The sequence below is a fragment of the Phialemonium atrogriseum genome (genome assembly GCF_030411735.1).
Source record: "Phialemonium atrogriseum strain 8032-3 unplaced genomic scaffold QBC33scaffold_20, whole genome shotgun sequence".
NCBI lineage: Eukaryota > Fungi > Ascomycota > Sordariomycetes > Cephalothecales > Cephalothecaceae > Phialemonium > Phialemonium atrogriseum.
In genome coordinates this window covers 577,056-598,139 of record NW_026848157.1, presented here as the reverse complement: position 1 = coordinate 598,139, position 21,084 = coordinate 577,056, and the positions used below count along the sequence as shown (strand labels likewise).

The 21,084-nt window shown below is 55.3% G+C and overlaps 8 protein-coding genes across 8 annotated transcripts; 5 read left to right on the top strand and 3 right to left on the bottom strand.

Moving 5' to 3' along the window:
- Nucleotides 1-14: 14 nt before the first annotated feature.
- Nucleotides 15-1,383, bottom strand: QBC33DRAFT_545168 (uncharacterized protein). Its single transcript, XM_060428541.1, has 4 exons — nucleotides 1,230-1,383; nucleotides 847-1,160; nucleotides 233-766; nucleotides 15-161 (listed from the first exon to the last, which is right to left on the bottom strand). Exons 1-4 carry the CDS (start codon nucleotides 1,294-1,296, stop codon nucleotides 135-137), a joined length of 942 nt encoding a protein of 313 aa, XP_060281555.1. The 5' UTR covers nucleotides 1,297-1,383; the 3' UTR covers nucleotides 15-134.
- A 24-nt stretch (nucleotides 1,384-1,407) lies between these two features.
- On the top strand, nucleotides 1,408-2,862 carry QBC33DRAFT_496121 (15-hydroxyprostaglandin dehydrogenase). Its single transcript, XM_060425566.1, has 3 exons — nucleotides 1,408-2,233; nucleotides 2,310-2,534; nucleotides 2,606-2,862. Exons 1-3 carry the CDS (start codon nucleotides 1,843-1,845, stop codon nucleotides 2,824-2,826), a joined length of 837 nt encoding a protein of 278 aa, XP_060281554.1. The 5' UTR covers nucleotides 1,408-1,842; the 3' UTR covers nucleotides 2,827-2,862.
- Nucleotides 2,863-3,421: 559 nt separating this feature from the next.
- On the top strand, nucleotides 3,422-5,286 carry QBC33DRAFT_579841 (major facilitator superfamily domain-containing protein; the record flags this gene model as incomplete). Its single annotated transcript, XM_060431165.1, has 4 exons — nucleotides 3,422-3,668; nucleotides 3,766-4,158; nucleotides 4,230-4,793; nucleotides 4,865-5,286. The coding sequence occupies 4 exons, from the start codon at nucleotides 3,422-3,424 to the stop codon at nucleotides 5,284-5,286; spliced, it is 1,626 nt and encodes a 541-aa protein (XP_060281553.1).
- Nucleotides 5,287-7,372: 2,086 nt separating this feature from the next.
- Nucleotides 7,373-8,613, top strand: QBC33DRAFT_579840 (glycosyl hydrolase family 61-domain-containing protein; the record flags this gene model as incomplete). The annotated part of the gene is made up of 4 exons (XM_060431164.1): nucleotides 7,373-7,481; nucleotides 7,536-7,678; nucleotides 7,771-8,469; nucleotides 8,560-8,613. 4 exons carry the CDS (start codon nucleotides 7,373-7,375, stop codon nucleotides 8,611-8,613), a joined length of 1,005 nt encoding a protein of 334 aa, XP_060281552.1.
- Nucleotides 8,614-8,783: 170 nt separating this feature from the next.
- On the bottom strand, nucleotides 8,784-10,793 carry QBC33DRAFT_545164 (glutathione S-transferase). Its single transcript, XM_060428540.1, has 3 exons — nucleotides 10,150-10,793; nucleotides 9,962-10,093; nucleotides 8,784-9,883 (listed from the first exon to the last, which is right to left on the bottom strand). The coding sequence occupies exons 1-3, from the start codon at nucleotides 10,291-10,293 to the stop codon at nucleotides 9,056-9,058; spliced, it is 1,104 nt and encodes a 367-aa protein (XP_060281551.1). The 5' UTR covers nucleotides 10,294-10,793; the 3' UTR covers nucleotides 8,784-9,055.
- Nucleotides 10,794-11,038: 245 nt separating this feature from the next.
- Nucleotides 11,039-13,469, top strand: QBC33DRAFT_545162 (uncharacterized protein). The gene has a single exon (XM_060428539.1). It carries the CDS (start codon nucleotides 11,084-11,086, stop codon nucleotides 13,127-13,129), a length of 2,046 nt encoding a protein of 681 aa, XP_060281550.1. The 5' UTR covers nucleotides 11,039-11,083; the 3' UTR covers nucleotides 13,130-13,469.
- A 161-nt stretch (nucleotides 13,470-13,630) lies between these two features.
- On the bottom strand, nucleotides 13,631-14,951 carry QBC33DRAFT_496113 (Fructosamine kinase-domain-containing protein). The gene is made up of 2 exons (XM_060425565.1): nucleotides 14,200-14,951; nucleotides 13,631-14,150 (listed from the first exon to the last, which is right to left on the bottom strand). Exons 1-2 carry the CDS (start codon nucleotides 14,811-14,813, stop codon nucleotides 14,063-14,065), a joined length of 702 nt encoding a protein of 233 aa, XP_060281549.1. The 5' UTR covers nucleotides 14,814-14,951; the 3' UTR covers nucleotides 13,631-14,062.
- Nucleotides 14,952-15,758: 807 nt separating this feature from the next.
- QBC33DRAFT_476411 (uncharacterized protein) lies at nucleotides 15,759-20,637 on the top strand. Its single transcript, XM_060425258.1, has 5 exons — nucleotides 15,759-16,088; nucleotides 16,156-16,206; nucleotides 16,257-16,538; nucleotides 16,588-19,678; nucleotides 19,733-20,637. The coding sequence occupies exons 1-5, from the start codon at nucleotides 15,768-15,770 to the stop codon at nucleotides 20,542-20,544; spliced, it is 4,557 nt and encodes a 1,518-aa protein (XP_060281548.1). The 5' UTR covers nucleotides 15,759-15,767; the 3' UTR covers nucleotides 20,545-20,637.
- The last annotated feature ends 447 nt before the right edge of the window (nucleotides 20,638-21,084 follow it).

Sequence of the window (21,084 nt, the reverse complement as noted above, 5' to 3'; positions counted from 1 at the left end):
AGGCAAAAAGCTACGTCCGCAATGAGCAGGAGGTAAACTAGACACACTAGAGAGGACGTAGTACATGTAGTCTTGATATAATCAGGGGTTGTTCCTCGTTTTCCAGGGGTTGTTCCTCGTTTTCTCTCCTAGGATTAAATATTGTCGGTCCAGTTGTCTCCCTGGTAACAAGATGGCATTATTAGCTTTCAGAACAACGCCAGACGGGAAGTTTCGGGATTTAGACACTTACCAGTCCTAGAATTTCCTGACCTCGCTGGAAGATGACGGCGTTCTCCTCGCCCATCCATTGAGGCCGCGTTCTGTCAACACCCTCTTCGGTGTCGTAGCCGCGCCCGCCGGCCACGTAGACGGCCTTCCCGTTGAGGTTCCCATCGGCCGCACATTGGACGATCATGCGAGCAACATCCGCGGGCTGGTTCATGGGCATCTTCTCCTTTACCCACTTCGCCTTCACACCGGCCAGGAGCTGAGTGTCTGTTGCCCACGGGCAGATGGCGTTTGCCCGGATGCCGTATTTGCTTGGTGCCCATGGCCGCAGGGCCCGCATCATGCCGATGACTCCGTGCTTCGATGCCGAGTACGCGAAAAGCCCCGGAGCTTCCGTGATGCCGGCAATGGACGAGACGAGGACGATCGACTTGGAGAACTTTACACCAGCCGAATCCTCCTTCGGATCCGCCTTCATGAATGCCAGCGCAATCCGTGAGAACAAGATGACGCTTGTGAGGTTGATGTCCACAATGTTCTTAACCGGCAGTGGTTCCTAAGGATGGGGGTGGGAGGGTTAGTTATCTCAAGCTTGGACTTCACCAACAGCTCCCCGAATCGACACCCATGACCTGCCTTTCTGACTGTTTCCAAGTTGAGGTCCTGCGGCTCGAACCATCCCGGAGACTCGGTGATAGCCGCACAGGAGATGGCAACATCTACCCGACCATGGGCCGCGTGCGCGGCGTCGAACAGCGCAAGCTGGGAGTCGTGATTCCGCACATCGACTTGCCTGAAGTAGACGGAGCCTCCGTTGTTGCTTTTGCTGCTCGCCTTGGCTTCCTGCTCCACCTGCTGGCCCTTCTCCTCGTTCCAATCTCCAAAGTAGACGTGTGCTCCGAAGCCATGCAGCAAGCCGACGGTGGCAGCTCCGATGCCCTGAGCACCGCCTATATGGGACCCAGCGGGTTCAGTGAAAAGCACATGGGGATGAATGCTGGCAGAGCGGGACCGCTAACCTGTAAGGACGACGACCTTGCCCTTCAATGCCTGCGCATCGGCCTCTGAGAAGGATATTTCTGACATGATGGGCTGTTTTTATCGGTGTGGTTTGTTACTGATTATTTCCTGAATCACACCAGCATCGCCAATCCTGGGATGGGGCCATCGAAGGCCGTGGTTTTACAAGGGGATGCCTCTTCTGCATGGGGTTCCCCGTCTCTCCAACTGCCGCCGTCACTATCGCCGATGCGGGGTTTCCCGAAAGCCGACGTGGGGAGCCGAAACCCATAGTCTCGTGTCTAGCACGACGCCAAGTCGATCCCCTTCCCCCAAATTGAGGTCCCCATTCCAGTCGTCGGATGTCCCAACTCTTCGCTGGTCACCCGAGCTCTTGGTTCCATTTAAAGCTATCCTTCAACCCCGAGCACTGACAGAGAGGCTAGAGCCAACCAACGTACGAGCCAAGTAACAAAAACCAGGATTGAACAACTCGGCAACAAAGTGTCGGATCATCAAATCCGGGGAGCCCCACAATCCCCGAATTTGCGACCAAGAGCTTATATCCGAAATATCCCCGCCCGACGCCTTAGCACGCCACTCCCCTACCCTTCTCCCCCTGAAGCAACTAACATGTCACCGGCCGCGACACAGAAGTCGGTCCTCGTGACTGGCGGCGGAAGCGGGATTGGGCTCGCCATGGTGCGCCACTTCGCATCCGAGGGCCACCGCGTCGCCATCCTGGACGTCAACGCTGCCGCGGGGGCCAAGGTCGCCGCCGACGTGGCGGCCGAGTATCCCAGCGCGGGGATCTCGTTCAAGAAGTGCGACGTGTCGTCCTGGTCGGAGCAGGCGGCCGTGTTCAAGGAGGTCTACGAGGAGCACGGCAACAGGCTGGACGTGGTCATGGCCAACGCCGGCATCTCGGAACAGGGGACGACCAGCTCGGTCGACCTGAAGGAGGACACGCCGTCGGAGCCACGGTTGGCTGTCATCAATGTCAACCTCACTGGAGTTATATATTGTGAGTTGGGGGGAGTGATCTACAGGTGGTCAGTTCACGTTTATTGGGGTACCGCCCGCTAACATGCGCCTGGCAGCGGTCAAATTGGCTTCTCACTATATGAATAAAAACAAGGTGGACTCGGGTGCGCAGTCGAGAGGTTCCATCATATGCACTGCCTCAAACGCTGGCCTCTATGCGTTCCCAACTGCTCCCTTGTATGCGGCCTCAAAGGCTGCCGTCATTGGCCTCGTTCGGTCTCTTGCCAAACCTCTGAGAGCTGTCAACATCCAGATCAACGCATTGGCGCCGGCAGTGATAGGTAAATCCAGACCTCCCCTTCGAAAATTTATCGTGGCGATAACAGAGGTTAATGTTGAGCACAACTTCCAGAGACGAATATCGCGCCCTCTAAAGATCTGTTCAAGACAATGAAGATCACACCCATGTCAACTCTCGTCCGTGGGGTTGCGCAGTTTATAGCTGATCCAGCCCTCACGGGGGAGGTCGCTGAGATTCACGGTGAGAGCGTAACAATTCGGCCCGTCTTTGAGTGTGTGGACGAAGACAGTGCCCAGAATCTCGCGACGTTTGAGAGCTTGGGATACGCGTGAAACATGGAAGGTTCCGTGTAATTACATAGTTAGCGCTTTTTGTAACTAGTTTGTTCGGAGATTTCCAACAGAGGTTTCCAAATACCAGTGCCGTCCGGCCGTCACGTAGTCGGTGTGTCCGCACAAACATGAGGCAGCCTCGGGCGAATCACCACTAGCCTGAGAAGCCGGAATCGCTAGTCTAGACGCGTGCCGCAGGAACTGCCAGAGGGAACTAAGGCATTGCCGAGGCCAGTCTCCATGAATGCCATGCGAATTCCAAGAATCCAAGACACAATAGTGTCATAACCCCGCATATCCTCTCCTCCACTTGACGCTTCTCCGCACCCCCAGGCCCTGTCAGACTTTAGTCACTGTGGGGGAGACGTGCGGAGAGTCGCTTAACGAAGTACAGATTACGAAGTAGAGAAAACACTCCACTGGGTTGCTGGGTCCGACGATCCCTTGCTTGGTCGGGAATAATATAAACTTGGCTTGTCCGCTGCGAAGCCGGGTCGCTTGCTCCTGTTCCTGTTCCTGTTCCTCTGTCAGGTGTTGGTCTGGTCTCGTTCGTCTTGTCTTTTTATCAGCTCAACAGATCAGGACGGAAGCAAACATGCCTCTCGGGATTCTCGAAGACTATAAGTTGGAGCACGTGCCGGGCACGTCGCCCCTTAATGCGCTCAACAGCCTCGATCTCGACCTCGATGGGGTTGACGCGAGCACCCTGAAACACGACAAGAGCGGGAAGATCATCCTCGTCCCCCAGCCATCCGACTCGCCAAACGACCCGTACAACTGGCCGAGATGGAAGAAGGAGATGTTCACCCTGGCCATCGCATACGGCTGTGGCTGTGTTGGAGGTGAGTCGGCAGAGACGTGAATCTAGAGGGAGCGAGAAAATAGAACAAAAGTCAGGCTGTTCAAGAAACCCATGCTCACTCTTTCTCTCTCTCCCAGCTGTCGGACCCCTCTTGACATCGGCCATTGTTCCCCTGGCTGAGAGCTTCGACATCCCCCTGCAGACCTTCACCCTCGGCTTACAAGGATCCTGCATTGCCGCCATTGCGCTATCCAGTCTACTCTGCAACACCCTCGCCGTCAAGATCGGCAGGCGTCCCATCTATATCGCCACGTCCATCGGTCTCATGGTCACCTGCTTCTGGGCTGCCGAGGCGAAGAGCTTCGGGTCGTTGGCCGCTGCCCGCGCCATCCAAGGATTCTGCATGGCCCCAATGGAGGCCCTGATCCCGGCTTCTATTGCCGACATCTGGTTTGTCCACGAGAGAGGCTACCGCACTGCCATCTTCAACCTCGGAGTCCTCGGTGGCATCAACTTGGCTTCCCCGATAGGTGAGCATAGCTGTCCCGGACCAACTTGATAATTATTCTCCCAGGCAGACGCTGACAAGCTGGGACTGCAGCTGGCTCCATCATCCAATACGGCTCCTACAAGATCTGCCTGCATGCCATGGGCGGCGCCTTTGCCCTACAGGTAATCATGACTGTCCTCTTCATGCCCGAGTCCGCGTACAGCCGAGTCGGCGTGATCAACATCGACACCGGCGAGGATGGCAAGGCCGTCATCAAGGAGAAGATCCACGACTCCACCACCGAGCATCACGAACCCCCCGCCGCGGTGGGCAGCGACGAGAAGCCGCACTCGTTCCTGCGGGAGATGCTCCCGTACAGCGGGTACTACGACCCGGCCTCGTTCTGGAAGACCCTGCTGCGGCCCTTCATGATGCTCCTCTCGCCCATGATCCTGTGGGCAACGATGCAGTACACCATCCTCGTCTCGTGGCTCGTCCTCATCTCCATCACCCTGTCGCAGATCTTCTCCGCCCCGCCATACAACTTCTCCATCGCCGCCGTGGGGGCGTCCAATCTCTCCTCGTTCGTTGCTTCGGCCATCGGCACGGCTGTTGCGGGACCCCTGATCGACGGCGTCGTCAAGATCATGTCTAGGAGGAACAAGGGCACATTCGGTACGTGATTATCAACCAACCTAATAACATGTATCAAGCGACAAGCTGGGCTGACCCGACCGACGCAACAGAACCCGAGTTCCGCCTACCCGTCCTAGTCACGGCGCTCCTCTTCACGGCCACGGGCTTCTTCGCGTGGGGCGAGGCCCTCTACAGGGAAAAGCCCTGGCCGGTGCCCGTGATCGTGTGCCTCGGCCTCGTCAACCTGGGCGTCCAGCTCGGCACCACGGGGGCCCTGACCTACATCGTCGACTGCCACCGGCAGCAGGCGGCCGAGGCGTTCGCGGCCATGAACTTTGCAAAGAACGCCTTCGCCTTCGGCCTCACCTTCTACGCGAACGACTGGATCGCCGTCCAGGGTGTCCGGAACTGCTTCTTCGTCCTGGGCGGCATCACGGCTGGGACGGTGCTGCTGACGGTGCCCATGTATATCTTTGGGAAGAGGGCGAGGAGCTTCACTGTTAGGCATAAGCTTATTAATAGGTTCGATTAGGTTGGGCTTTTGGTTCACTCACCCCCTTTGGCTCCATTCCGTCGAATGGCGTCTCTGGGCTTAGACAGGAGGAGTGGACGCAACTGATGGTACTTTGCTCCAGCCTCATATAATTTGCATTGTACATACATACACATGGAATGGATAGATAGACACTTCAACTGCCTTGGCAAAGAAGACAGCATGTTAAAGGGATTGTCCCGCGAGGCATACATAATTAGATACATATAAAAACATCAGTCCGCCGGTTGCGGGGTCATCCTATGTCGTCTAATTACTTCTTGGCTTTCTCTAATCAGAATCTCTTCCTTATTCCATGTCTCGATCTATTGACCTGCTCTTCCCCATCATCTAAAACGAAGTTCGGATCTCACATCGCCCGTGTCCCGGTGTTGCTGCTACTTCCAACCGACCTATGCCTAGTTGGTGTGTTAGGCCGCGACACAGTCATAGGGTCGCAGCCTGGGTAAGCCGGCCAGAAGTGAACTAAATATTCAACTTCTGCTTTGGAAACCCATATCCCACTTTATAAATAACGGTGGTAACGAGCTAAAAGGGATAATAAGTAGAATGCTACAGGCCGCCTAGCCCCTGAATCCCCCTTTGAACGACCACCCAACCTGTCCCGTCAGAGGCCTTCATGCGACCTATTCAGATTTACTTGCAGGTTCCTACGCTCTAAGGGCATCAATCGGTACAGGGTTGCAACGGCGGGTTAGGAAGACTGGAATCCGAAATGGCACAGCCGAGGGTGGTCCGGTTGCCAGCAAAACACCACTCCGGATGCTTGACGACTTCAACACGACTTCGTGGGGGTGGGTTTGGCTGTATGGGGTTGTAATCACTGCACCCTTCCGGATGTCGGCACCCCGAACCCTCTTGTAGCTAATTATTGGCCCCTTATTCAGCAACGGGGTCGGGAGTCAGGAGTGAGCGTGAACGTGAGCGTGAGCGTGTGCTCGCGGACTGTTGGATTGAAGGAAACCAGGGGTGAAGGGATTGAGGCGACTCTATCGACGACGATGATGTCGCGAGGAGGGTTCTATTTATTTAGCGTTGTTGGGGAGGGAAACACGAAAAATCTTAACTGGCTGGTTCCTTTGAGTTAGTGCCTGGGTGGTGATTTACTAATCCATACTGTCGTCGGGGGTTACTCTGCTTTCAACATGGATGAAGCCGGAGTAGGAAGTTTCAAGGCCTGCCTCCTGAGATTAGTTTTGGTCTGTGAGCTTGGGCATGTATCAAATATGTTGCGCTTTTTTTTCTCGGTGCCGTGCCGATTTCCGTGAGGAGCGAACAGCTGATCGTCTCAGAATTTCCCCGATTCGGTTCAATTCCATGGACGCACTGGTGGTGGTGGGCGGGCTTTGGGCTTTATTAGATTAGCACCAGTCCTCTGTTGTGACCATTTGGAGGGTTGCTGGTTGTGGTTGTGCTCCCTCCTAGCGCCGCTACAAAATGTAACCGCAGCTGGTCGATTAATAAATAATTGCAGGCAGGTGAGACCAATGCTAGGACTAACCGGGAATTTCTGTTGGTTCCGACAGCAATGCATGGCTTGAACCTGGCAAACGGAGCGATAGACCGCGTCGAGGGCCGAGTCAGCACCCCTGACCCCGTGCAGGCCCGTAGACTACACCTTAATCGTGACGGGGCGTCATCTACCGTAACCCGGTTTCTGGGCTCGTGGGGGGGACGGCAGGCGGATTCCGTCGAGCCGTTTTAAATTACCCAGTAGATTAACCGCCGACCATCCACCAATCGTCGCGTCCGTGCAGCCATTGGAAATCTGGGAATGGAAACTTCCCGAACCCAGACCCATCGCTTTGGGTAGCATCTTCGGCGCGGAGAAGTCTTGTTTCGGTCACAAGGAGCCACTGGCTACCACCTTGACGGAGCGAAGTGGAAGGCTCGTGGGCGTAGCATGCGGAACCTTTCCTGTCCAGCTGTTGGTGTAGCTGACCAAAGCGTCGGCAAGGGACAACCTGGAGAGATGTATAATTAAGTGTAGACCAGTCCTTGAACTTTCTCGTCGTCGAGGAACAAGCCAAGACTAATTACGATACACACACACACGTCAGCAGCCATGAAGTCCTTCACCATCGCCGCCGCCGCCGCCGCCGTGTTGTTCGGCCAGCATGTTGCCGCACACGCCACCTTCCAGGCCCTCTGGGTTGATGGAACTGACATGATAAGTGCCCCGTGAAGGTATTGGGGTTGTATACAGCACTGACTGTACCAGCACGGAGGCCAGTGTGTCCGTAACCCCCTGTCGAACTCGCCAGTCACCGATGTTACTTCCAAGGACGTGAGGTGCAATGTCAACTCGGGCCCCGTGAATAAGAAGTGCCCCGTCAAGGCCGGATCAACAGTCACAGTTGAGATGCACCAGGTGAGATACCCAGCCCCAACAGGCCGGCTGATGGTCGGACTGGCTGGGTTTGTTCCGGTATTCTGACTAGGTCCTCTCTTTCCCCCAAAAAGCAACCCAACGACCGCACCTGCGGCAGCGAGGCCATCGGCGGGGCCCACTACGGCCCCCTGATGGTGTACATGTCCAAGGTGCCGGACTCGTCCACAGCCGACGGTTCCACAGGCTGGTTCAAGGTGTTCCAGGACTCATGGAAGAAGAACCCGTCGGGCGGATCGGGCGACGACGACTACTGGGGCACCAAGGACCTCAACACGTGCTGCGGCAAGATGAACGTCGTCATCCCCTCCGACATCGCCCCGGGCGACTACCTCCTCCGCGCCGAGGTCATCGCCCTCCACACCGCGGGTTCCTCGGGCGGCGCACAGCTGTACATGTCCTGCTACCAGCTGACTGTCAGCGGCTCGGGATCCGCCCAGCCCGCCACCGTCAGCTTCCCCGGCGCCTACAAGGCCAGCGACCCGGGCATCCTCGTCAACATCCACGCCGCCCTCTCCACCTACGTCGCGCCCGGCCCGGCCGTCTACGCCGGCGGGAAGACCAGGGAGGCCGGATCCGCATGCACCGGCTGCGAGTCCACCTGCAAGGCTGGCTCCGGCCCGACTTCTAGCGTGTCGAGCGCCCCGCAGCCCACCGGCGGGAATGGCGGCACCAACCCCCCCGGCAATGGCGGCGGCTCGCCGCCTGCCTGCCAGGTTGCGAAGTATCAGCAGTGCGGCGGGACTGGCTACACGGGATGCACGACTTGCGCGGTGAGTCTCCTTGTCCGGGATTCGATTGTTGTTCACGATCCTGGTGGCGATGTTGTGGGGATAAGTTTGCTGACTGAAGATTGTGATTAGTCGGGCTCCACTTGCAGCGCTGTGTCGCCTCCTTACTACTACCAATGCGTCTAGAGAAGTGGGATGGATGGAGAGGATCCCAACGAGGGGGTGGGGGATGGGAGTCCGGGACTTGGAATGCATGGTTGGGAGACTGGCTGAGGCCCCAACTTCGTATCTAGTGTATGTTCACAGTCTCCTGTTATTCTTGGTCGGTCTTACGACGGATACGAGGACGGGAATTGGCACGGTGGAACTTGTGGCTTAAATTAGCGATTAAACAGCATGGACTGTCATACTGGTGCAGATGCCGTAGAGGCTTGTGTGAATCAACCATCATGCAAGACAAGATACCGCTCGAAACCAAGCCACAGGCCCTAATTTGTGAACTTGTGACGGCTGATGACACCAGCGTTTCGCACAGGGTGCATTTATGCGGAACTAAGGATCGTGTTACCGAGAACTGGGAAAGACAGATCCGAATACCCTCCACAAGCAGGGTAACTCCCTGCCCATCTTAAGGGAGAGGTTCGATGAGGACGGCAGGCCCGGCCGGGATAACCAGCGGCCCCGCGTCTTTAAAAACAATCTTATGCCTTGCCTCAGCATACCCGCCGCCATACAGGTTCAGGTACGGCTCCGTGCTCTTGAAGAAGGCCCCGCGGGTCTCGCCGTCCTCGTCGGCGTCCCAGTAGAGCCGGCGCAGCCAGAGGTGGAGGCGGGGGTAGTCGTGGCGGATGGATTTCAGGTTGCAGAGAAAGACCGGGTGGTAGGCGACGTCGAAGCGGACGATGGTCGTGTACAGGCGGACGTCGGCCTCGGTCACGTGGTCGCCGAGCAGGTAGGGCTTCCCGTGGCCGAGGATACCCTCGAGCCGGTCCAGGGAGTCGAAGATCGGGAACACGTTCTTCTCGTAGGCTTCCTGCGTGGTTGCGAAGCCCGTCTTGTACACGCCGTTGTTGACCGTGTTGTACACCCATTCATTCATGGCGTCGATCTCCTCGCGGAGCTTCTCCGGGTAGAGGCCGCCGCCGGGCCGGTTGGGCTCTCGCAGGTGGTCCGGCAGCAGATGGTCGAACTCGGAATACAACATGCGGATGATCTCCGATGACTCGTTGTTGACGATGGTGTCCGTCTTCTTGTCCCACAGCACGGGGACGGTATACCGGCCCGAGAAGTTGGGGTCGGCTAGGTGGTACAGCTCCTTGAGCGTCTTGAACCCGTGCAGCGGATCGCCCTCATGGCTGAAATACCACCCTTCCGGACCCATCCTCGGCTGCACCAGGTACAGATCGATCAAGGATTCAAGGCCTTTGAGGATTCGGACAATGATGGTCCTGTGGGCCTGGGCAGAGGGAAAGAAGGATTAGGATTCAAAGAGGACGATATTTTCCTTGCTTCTCATCTTGGCTTGATGACGTACCCATGGGCATCCCGGGGACACATAGAGCGCATATCTGCCCTTCTCAGCCGGGAATGTGGATGTGGGATCTTTGGAGATGAAGCGGCGGAAGGCACTGTCTGGCCGAGTGAAATTTCCGTTTCGCTGATACGACTATGAGAAGTGTTAATTCAGTACATTTCATTCAAAATTATGTGTGGAAAGCTTACCTGTGTCGTCATCCTTGCGATGGACAGTCGGCGGACAAGTGGGAGAGCTGTTGTTGTTGCTGTTGTCAATGTTATGGCTGCTCTGGGGAGTTGAATAATCATTAGGATTGAGGAACCGAAAACATACGGGTATTTATGAGACATCAGCTTGACGCCTTATCGCGAATGTTGTGTGATGCCCCCATATGAATCCCCGGAATGCTTGAAATCACGTCAGTGCTGACAAATGGGCTGATAATGATTCTTGAGTTGACAATTCTTTGTAATTGCCTCTTTGGGAGCCATGAGGGGCAGGCACCATATGTGGTCCGTGTCCTCGCGACGCAGGGCCCACCACCTCTTGTTTTGGTACCAGCATTGTACGCAAGCCATAACTCCTCAACTTCAATGATAAGTCGACGTTCAAGGGAGGGAGAAAAATAAAGAAAAAAAACAAAAGAGGTTTCGCATTCGAGTCGCACGCAGATCTAACTATTTCATCCCTCGTAGTAGTGCAGTTTTACTCCGGTTTTGCTGGTCTTGTTTGTCTTATTAGCTTCCCTGTCACGTGGACACATCCGTGCTGCGACATTGTGGGGAAAGCATGGTTGGGTACGGACCCGAGGCAAGAGAGCAATGCGTGAATAATCTTGGTGCGAGGTTGTTAAGAGAGTAATAATAAATCTCAAGATAACTCTCATAGCTCTTCTCACAGCCAACTGCAAGCTTCCATTCCAAGGCCGACCCGCTGCCAATTAGGCAGTCCTAGGCAGCTCTAGGCAGCTCTAGGCAGCTCAAGCCGCCAAGCCTCTTCGTTCCTCGGCTAGCGCCCGAAACGGTTAAGTGCCTTTTGGCACCTAGGAACTGCACTCCTTGTGGAATTGGGAGACTCTTTAAACTTTATTAATATTGCGTCTCTGACTTCGACATTGACTTCTTCCTCCATCCTCCTTGAATGTCCTCGCAAGACGCCATGGAGGGAATTCCCAATTTCGACAACTCTGGCAATCGAGAACTTATCGTTCCCGGTTTCAGTGGGATCGAAATCGACCATGATCTTCTCCCCGACTGTCGCTTCACGCATGGCGTGAATGAGTGGCACGGCGAGCGGCTGACGGTGCGAGAGCTGCAAATGCTGCGGCTCATGGACTCCATCACGGACAAGCCAGAGTGGGACCGGAAGATCTTTGACGAGGAAATCGTCGGCAAGTGGCGCGCCGAGGCCACTCTCATCCCCCTTATTAGCGAGAAGGCCTGGGAGTGGTGCGTGACTGAGCTGCGCGATAAGGCCCGGATCTTCAAGGAGACTGGCAAGGTCATAACTTACGATACGGGGAGCCGCTGCGTCAAATCGGACGTCATCGTCGGCCCCGAGCTGCAGGCTGAGCTGCTCTCCAACGTGGAGCCGCTGCTGCAAGTGCCCGACCACCAGAAAGACTGGCACCCGGGCTCCAACGATCAGGTTCTCAACTTGGTGCACCCGTCCCTGTATCCCCTGGTGTACGGCAAGACGGAGGTTCTCCAGAACGGTGGCCGCGTCGACCTGTCCAACATCTTCGCCTCGTGCGGCCAGGGCACGGTAGCGCGCACTCACAACCGCCCTACCTCGGACACCTGGTCGTGGCGCTTCCAATGGCTACCCTGCGAAGTCGAGTTCGCGGCCGACACCGGGACCGACATGCGCATCACGTCGTACATCAACAACCTGCACCCCGACAAGCACAAGCCCCTCTACGGCACCATCGAGAAGCTGATCGGCCTGTCCATCCCACTCTGGAACGATGTGCTCGCCAAGGAAGGCGGGGGCCGCTCCCCCGTCCGCATCAAGACGTTTGGCGCCGGGTTTGACGTGGAGATGCCCGACTGGGCCGAATGGGGTTGCCGGCCCAATAGCTCGACCGACGAGGGGTATCCCGAGTTCATGGCCAAGGTGAAGGATTGGTTGTCGCGGCCTGAAAATCCCGACTTTGTCGCCCACTCGGACGACGAGGAGGACGAGGAGGAAGATGAGGAAGGAGGAGGAGCAGCAGAGGAAGGGGAAGCCGACGGCTGGTTCGAGAGATTGGACGCCCGGGTGAAGCGCCTGAGCGAGGATCCGAATTCGGCCACGTGGGACGTCCCTGCGGCGCTGGGCAATGCCATTGAGCGCAAGTGGAAGCGAATCCGGAGCGTCGTGCATCCGGAGCCGGGCGAGTCCTTCACCTACGAGCAGTGGAAGGAAGGCGTCCAGACCCCGGTCGTGCCACCCGCTGATTGGAGTGGCGGTCGGAATCGTGAGGTCGACAACTTCAGCTTCCAGGACGTCCGCCTCGAAGACACCTTCCGCGAGCAGGGGCTGCAGGTCATCGTGAAGCTCGCGTCCATCGAGCTGACGCCCGAGAAGCCGACTTACGACGGCGGCAGCTGGCACCTCGAGGGGATGCTGAACGAGCACATCGTCGCGACGGCCATCTACTACTACGACGTCGACAACGTGACCGACTCGCAGCTCTTCCTCCGGCAGGAGGCCGTCCTCGACGAGGTAGAGCTCGTCTACGAGCAGGGCCAGCACGACCACCTTTGCGCCGTCTTCGGCGTCCCCAACCTGCAGGACGAGCCGGCGGTGCAGGAGCTCGGCCACGTCGCCACCCGCCACGGCCGGCTCCTCGTCTTCCCCAACACGCTCCAGCACAGCGTCGGCGGGTTCGAGCTGCGCGACGCGGCCCGCCCCGGCCACAGGCGCTTCGTCGTCCTCTGGCTCGTCGACCCGCACTACCGCGTGTGCTCGACGGCGAACGTGCCGCCGCAGCGCCACGACTGGTGGGCCGAGCGCGGGCTCGACACCGTGAGGCTCGGGCCGCTGCCGCAGGAGGTTGTCGATATGGTTAGGCGGAATGTCGGAGAGTGGCCTATGGGTCGCGAGGAGGCGGAGGAGCTGCGCCGAGAGCTGATGCGCGAGAGGACGCATATGACTGAGGCGGTGGAGGAGAGGTTTGAGCAGTATAACCTGTGCGAGCACTGATGTCTGCAAGGCTGTGCGGGTATTCTGCTGATGCCTACTTGGTCGGCTTGGCTTTTACGTTCTTCTAGCCCACATGCATCCTGGGAAGCATTTTGGTGTTTCCATCGTTTCTCTTACTTCACGCCTGTATGACCAACGAGGGCTTATGTTTATTCGATATTTCTCTAACGATAGCGAAATTATCTGAAGGTGAAGTCTGAGGGCTTCACGATGTGTTTTAATTGCCATTATTTATTTTGTTGGGCTCTCTGATTCGCCTAGAATGTGCAGCTTCTCTCGTAGTCTTGTAGTTTCCATGCTTTCGGGTGTTTAGTATGTTATAAATGACAAATCTTGTGCTCATGGATCCCAGCAGGATGCTCGAGATTTCTTGCCTAGGTTTGTGATCAAGCCACATCTGAGCCTGCGGCATCGCCACCTCCTAATTCTTCTCAGACTCAGTCACTGCGGGCCTCGCCGCTATAGATGCAAAGATAGACTAGACGGTGTATGGAAATGTATGTTCAATCTGGCCAATTATTTACTACCTCGAACATCAGCCTTTACGCGCACTGATCAAATATTTCCCCCCTTCGGTGTCATTAAACTGGCCGGTGGGAAGTATGGAATCATTCAGCCCCTTGTCCCTGCATTGAGGCTCACCGGCTTCGTTTGGGGCCATGTCTCAACCATTTGTCTCGGGCAAATCTAACAGTGCCTTCGGACGTCTGCCGCGGACTTCGGTAGAAATTCCTACGGTGGCCGTACACAGGTTTGTATGAAGTCCTGGGATTTCTAAGCTCGCAGAGAGCTAAAAAAATATTCTTACATCTCATTGGCCTGGAGGGGGCGCGTGGAATTATGAGACACAAGAAGGCATGCAGTGGAACATACTAAGTTATATCTACTCGCTTTACCAATACCATCCCCTTTTCCGCACGTCCCGCCGTTGTCTCAACGCCGCGACTGCCCGGCTGAAGGTAGCCCGTCAATATCTTTCGGGGGAAATTTCTCGTTCAAATAGTGAATGTCCTCAAGGATTCTTTGGCACGGGTTAGTAGCTATAAGCTCGAAAGGTTGAATTGACTCACTGTCTTTGAACATCAGGGACTCTTGGCGTAGTAAGAACGCAGGCCAAATTGAAGTGAATACTGTAGAGGCGGATGCGGTCGTCCCACTGCTCTACCGGGTCAGACGGGGGAATGTGTTTCTGGTACTCTTCAAAATAGGACCGGGTAAACATTCCAATCTTTCGTCGCCACATGCCCAACTCATACTCATTATGAGCATAGAGTGGGGAAGGACTGAAGACAACTGGCTCTCCGGTAGCCATATTAACCCCAATGTGGTCGGCCGACAAATTGCCATGCACAAGACACGGTTTGATGGGCCGGTCACCCCTCTGGAGAGGTGAGAGAAGGTGCGGTACTGTCTGGGAGAGGAGAGTCCGGAAGCTATCTTCGTCCTTCAGCCACGGCCCATGAAGCTCGGATTCGAACTCGCACAGGCGCTGTAGCATTCTTGCGAAAAGTGTGGCCCAGCTACGCTCCCATTGGGTTGGAAGCGAAAACCCGCCAAGGTAACTGGGAGTCGGAAACCCAAAACAACCCTCCTCCGGTGAGACACTGCCTCGGTGAATTGCAGCAATGCGGGCACACAGGTCCTGGGCGCACGGCAGAGTCTTGCTTATGACCACGAACTCCATAACAAGGCAGCGCCGCCGCACGGTTTCGTATAAATCCTCCTCCTCACACAACTCTCTCTTTCTCGCTGCTTGGGTCTTTCTCTCCTGGGTCTTCTCTAGGGGTCGGTCTCCCGCCTCGGTCGGTCTCCCGCCTCGGTCGGTCTCCCGCCTCGGTCGGTCTCCCGCCTCGGTCGGTCTCCCGCCTCGGTCGGTCTCCCGCCTCGGTCGGTCTGCGGGGCACCAGAGTTGCCTCCAGCGTTGAAATCGTGGCCAGGGCTGCAGATTGGCCCGCAAGCGATTCGGCCCCCGCTGTGTCCATGGCCTGCTGCACGCGATCGTCAGTATGCGATGCGTGTGTTCAGGTGCGCCGCGGAGGAATGCGCAGCTCTTGCCTTTATATAATAATGCTGAACCGCCCCGCTAGCAAGCCGAATTTCGACACGCGACTTGTGCGTCCGCCCTGACGGGAGAGGTCGAGCGTCGAGGATCTGCGAACCTTTGGGAAACACTTTTGCAAGTTAATTGTTTGTTCGAGATATCTGGGTCCTTTCCTTTGCCTTACTCGAGATGGCATCTTCACACAGATGGACGCCTCCAATGCTAAGGGCCATGTTTGTCCTCCCTCCTGTGTCGCGTGACGGGTGTCGAGGGGTCGGCCGGGATGATTACAAATAGGTTATGTGACCCCTGGCCTGCCCTAAGGCACAGGCCAATAACAATCGTACAACGCCCGTCTCACCCCTAGTCCAACTTCTTGTCACCGCGGGGTAGAACACAGATTGGAAAATGAGATCCAACCACGTGTGTATGAAGACGCATGTGGCGTCACTAGTTGCGTACTAAGGAAGCCTGTAGCTTCACTAGTCGCGCACTTCTTCCATCCCTCCTCTTCTTATTCCCTCTCTTCGCCGTTCGCCATGTGTGGGTGGTTTCTTCCCGCGACATACTGAGTGCCTTGGCGCTCCGCCGAGCGAGATGGAACCTATGTCGCCCGATATTCGTGAGGACAATCCCCTTGGCCTTAGTATCATTCACAAACCTAAGCATGGGCCGCCTTGCATAGACATCATTCTTGTCCATGGACTTGGTGGGAAGAGTCGAGATACGTGGAAATGCAACGACTCTCCGTTCTTTTGGCCTCGGGCAATATGCGACGAGGCACCCTTTCAAATGGCTCGAATCTGGAGTTACGGATACTCTGCCCCTGGCTTCAAGACGTTGTCCCGCAAATCGGTGGCCGGAATAGGAGATTTCGGTATCGACCTTTTGTGTCGCTTGAGAGACGAGGGGACAGACGTGGGTGTTTTCTTGCGCCGCCGGGCTCTCTGGTACACCTGGAATTTTCGATTCTGATGGGGCTTAGGTACCCGTTGTGTTCGTAGCTCATTCAATGGGCGGTTTACTGGTTAAAGAAGTTAGCTATCCAGACCTCAGACTCAGTCAGTACCAGCTGACAAGGAACAGGCGTACGTTACCGGGTCCAATGATGCGGCGTATAGCGACATCGTCAACTCAATATTTGCCGTGTTCTTCCTTGGTACACCCCACAAAGGGTCAGCCGTTGCGAACATGTTCTTGTGGGGATCGAAGGTTGCCGGGTTCAAGGTTGAGCCGTATCTGAAGGCCTTGAAACCAGGCTGCGAGGAACTGGAGAGAACCAACAACAAATTCAAAAATCTGCCTCGACAACCACGCATTACGACCTTCTATGAAATGCATAAAACCGGCCCCTGGCCGTTAGCAATGGTAAGGTCCTCTCTACCCAGCGAAAAGCACGGGTTATTCATGTAAGCAGATTATAGTGGACAGGGAATCATCGATTCTGGGTGTTCGCGGAGAAGAGGTGGTCCCGATGGAAAAAGACCACCGAAATATCGTGCGATTTCCAAACAGGAAGGACTCCGCACTTTCAAAACTTGTGAGCCGACTGGAGCGATGCATCAACGACTCTGGACCTTGGAAGAATAACGTCTGGAGGCTACGGCCAGAGGAGAAGACCCGTTTGCTCCATGATTGGCTTGGAACACGAGCAGCCCCGGAGGAGGACCTCTTATTCTTTTCCGAGAAGAGTATGCCAGGCACATGCGATTGGATCAAATCTGACCCGGAATTCGGGGGTTTGCTGAGCGATGCCTCCTCACATCCGAAGTTCCTTTGGTACCATGGCCTGCCCGGATGTGGCAAGTCAGTCCTGGCCTCCCAGATCGTGCAACGCATCCAGCATCTTCGAAAGCCTTGCCAATACTTCTTTTTCCGGGAAGAGGACCCGTCGAAAAATTCCGTCATTTCCATCATCAAGTGTCTCGCAGTTCAATTTGCAGCGCACTCGACGCAGTTCTACAATCACATCGTGGGACTTGCCTGCCGGGCAGAAAGTTTGGACCATGTTACGGCGCAGATGCTCTGGAGAAAGTTCTTCGTCGATGGAATTGCAAAACCCGAGAATGCTTGCGAGAGCCCTATCTACTGGGTCATCGACGGTCTTGACATCTGCTCGGTCAACACGTCCAATTTGGGTTTCGAGGAACTGTCGCTCTCCTTTATCCCGCTTAGGATACTGGTCTTGAGCCGGTGGACACAGGTAATTTCGACCACTCTTTGTCAACTGGGGACAACCGTGGTCAACTTGGACACCGTCCCTGCCAAGCAGAATGCTCTGGCATTGTTTGTTGAGACACAAATCGGCAGATCACACCCGCTATTTGGCCAAATCTTGGAGGATGCGCAAGGGAACTTCCAGTGGGCGAGCATAGTCATCGATAACCTCCTCGACTGTTACGGAGAGTTTTCTATCGCCGATGCAACGCGCGAAGCGGAAGTGACATTCAACCCCCTGTGGGAGGACGTCGCATCCAAGCTGTTTTCGCAGTGGAGAGGTGACGAACGTTTCGTTGCGAAGGGCTTCCTGACGTGGGTACTCTACGCCAGGTCCCCTCTTACGGTCAAACAGGTCTGTGAAGCTTTGGAATATCAAATGCCAACGCGATTCAAACTGAAGGACATACCGCGGCTCTGCGAGGCGTTTGTGTTGGTCGATAAACTATCCCTCATCCGTTTTCGCCACCGAAGCGCGCGAACGTTTCTCCTCGACGGAAAAGTTCATAGGTTATGTCCAACTCCACCGTCCGGTCAAAAATCGCTGTTGAAGGTCTGCTTGGAAACCATCCTCAAGGCCAATGCGGACCAGAAGGACGTCATTCCCGGGGACGACTCGTTCCTCAATTACGCGATCACGTCCTGGGATTATCATCTTCGCGCCTCTGTGGAAGAAGTAGACAGGGAGACTCTGGACTCGATTGAGCAACTGCTCACCGGATCTGCACTTGTCGGTTTGATTCGGTTTCTCGCAACGTTGGATCAGCTAAGCCTGATGGTGTCAGCTGCGACCGCCTTACATGCTCTCCGCCTCTCCAGTCCTACGGCATTGCGAAAGTACGACATAAATGGGGTTCTCGAGTCAGGGGCTGTAGAGTTGACGAGGATTTTCGGGAAGTTTGGGAGTCAACTCCGCCGACACCCCAGCGCTATCTACGACGTTGTGCCGCCATTCTGTCCCAAGTCGTCCTATGTGCGCACTCAATACCTTCTTCGCCGGCACCGGCACCGTCCCTTTTGGATTGATGTGAAAGGCACATTGCCCAAAACCTGGGACGATACACTAGCCCGGCTCACAGCGCCGAGGCCGCCCTTAGAGGTTCTCTGCACGAGCCGCTGTATTGCGATCTCTTCGGCCTCCTTAGGCGGCTATGTCACAATAATCTCCGCCTCTACGCTATCGGCGATCAAGACAATTTCTCACGGAGAGGTTATCCAGATGATGCGGTTCAGCAATTCGGGCAACATGCTTGCAACCTACGGATACACAACGATCAAGGTCTGGCAGATTGACACCTCCCTATCCCCGTGGATCTTTGAGGCACCGCCAATGGTACAGATACTGGACATGGCATTTCAGCAAGATGATATGGGAATTCTGGCGTGTGGTAAAAACGGTGATATCTGGAAATTTCCCCTCCTGGAATCAACAAAATCCGGCAGGATCTTTGACTCTTTACTCGTTGAAACCGACAACGGGCTTCTACAGCCGCCAAATTGTGCTGCTTTCAATCCAGACACCACTCAGATTGCTGCCTCTTTTGGGGGTCTCCGAGTGTCCACGTGGAAGATCTCACCGGGTGGACTGTTTGGACAGACCGACAAGCCAGCAGAGGATCATGGAGAGGAGCCGCAGGCCGGCATTAGGAATATCCACTGGACATCAGATTCCGAGACCATTATACTGGTCCGAAAGAACGGATCTGTTTGGACTTGGTACCCTCGCCGTCAAGTTGAGAGTCTGTTCATCCGCCTCGGTGTGGCTCTCATCTCGACAAGTTCAACGAGGCCGCTCCTACTCTCTAGCGATGAGCAAGGACGATTGGAAATTTGGGACACTGGCGGCCTCTCACTTATTCATAGCAAGGATTTTGGGGAGAAGATGAGGGGCTTGGCACTCTGCCCCAATGGAAAGAGGATATACGTGCTTCGAGAGAGGTCGTGTGATGTTTGGGAACCCGATCGGCTTTTCAGGCTCGCAATGGGCGATGATCTATTCACTACCGCAAGGGTCGATGCTGCGCCCTCGGTCGAAGATTGGCCTTGTCAACCAAACGTGAGCGGCATTCCAATCAGAGGACTTGCCGTTGGTTCTCGATCGCTCATTCATTGCTCGGCTCATTCCGGTGGCGACCTCAAGGTTTTCGGTCCAACTGGCAACCTGGTCTACGGACTTGAGGCTTCTTATACGAATACCGTCACTCAGATGGCATGGAGCAGCAATGAAACGTATTTAGCAGTGTCCGACGTTTCTTATAAGGTTAGAATTTTCGAGATTTGCCTCGAGGACAGTCCCGGCAACCACCACCGTCCTCACCTGCAGCAACAACAACAGGAGCACCAAGGAGGACAGATCGTAATTGCTGAGGTAAAGCTACAGGACCCGATTCACCAACTCCTGTTCAGTGAAGACGACGGGTCACTTCTCATCGTCTCCGAACATTCAACTAGGACATGGCGATTCAGGGAACGCTGTGAACCGGAGACCCGCAGCAATATCAGCGGGCCCTGTCATTGGAGCAACCATCCCCTCAAACCAGGTTCTTTGTTGAGAATTTCTCTAGGAACCATCGATGTTCTCGACTGGCAGGACCTGCGCCGACTCTATAGTTTCGAGATTCAGATTCCGGACGCGAGCGGCGTATTCGTGGGCACAGTCGCTGCGCTTGGGTCTCATCGAGTCATCAAAACATATCCCTCTCAGGATCGCTCACGCATCCTTATTCACACTACCTCATTGGGCACCTCGAGGGACTTTGACCTTCTCTCCATCCGGATCGCTGATCTCCAGACGACGCCCGATGAGGTTCCGGCGAGGATAAAGGCGACAAAGTATCCGCAGCAGCTTTTGAGTAGGATCAGAAGAACCTTGGGCCTGATTGACGGGCCTAAATACGGTATAACGACTGGCATATCGCCCACCCTACTCGCCTTCATTGACCAGAACGGGTGGATATGCAGCTGCAGCGAAGAGGGGACTTTGCGTGAACATTTCTTCCTTCCTCTCGACTGGTTGGACTCGGACTCGCTGGATTTAGCGCAACTGGGAAAGGATGGGACTCTCTTCCTCCCCAAGGACGGGGCGGTAGGAGTGATTACGAATGGCTTTCGTAATGTTTTGTCGCAGGAGGACCACGGTAATTTGCAATCAATATGAGATTTGGCACTGCTGCGTAGTCAAAATGCGAGAAGCGAGGCTATAGGCTGCTCGCCTTTCGAGGTAATGAAGCCTATCATCGCAAAGCGTGGGCCGTGACGGTTACCGGCGGCGATCTTTGCTGGCACTAGTCCTTGAACGACTCCTAAATCAATGTCTGCAGCTTGGCGATACAGTCCTGTTTGAGTTGGCTATTAAAGTTCTGCCGTGGGCAGACAGAGTTTGATCGTTGTATCTGTAGACGGGGGAAATAGAGAGGACCTTATTGCCTGGAACATGAATTCCGCCACATTCCTCCTTTAAAACCCCCCAGCCGACAGTGGCGCCGTGCACGCTTCGTCATTGCACCAACGGCGACCTGTGAAAACGGGACATTTTCCATACAGTAATATACTATGCAGTATTTTACCTCGGGATCCCGCAGCAGTGCACGTTCATACAGCCCAGCGAGAAAGTTTTGACGTAAGAGACAGAACGTTGATGATCACATACATTGAGCTTGATCCTATTATTCTCAGCTACCGCGTTGGATTTTCAACG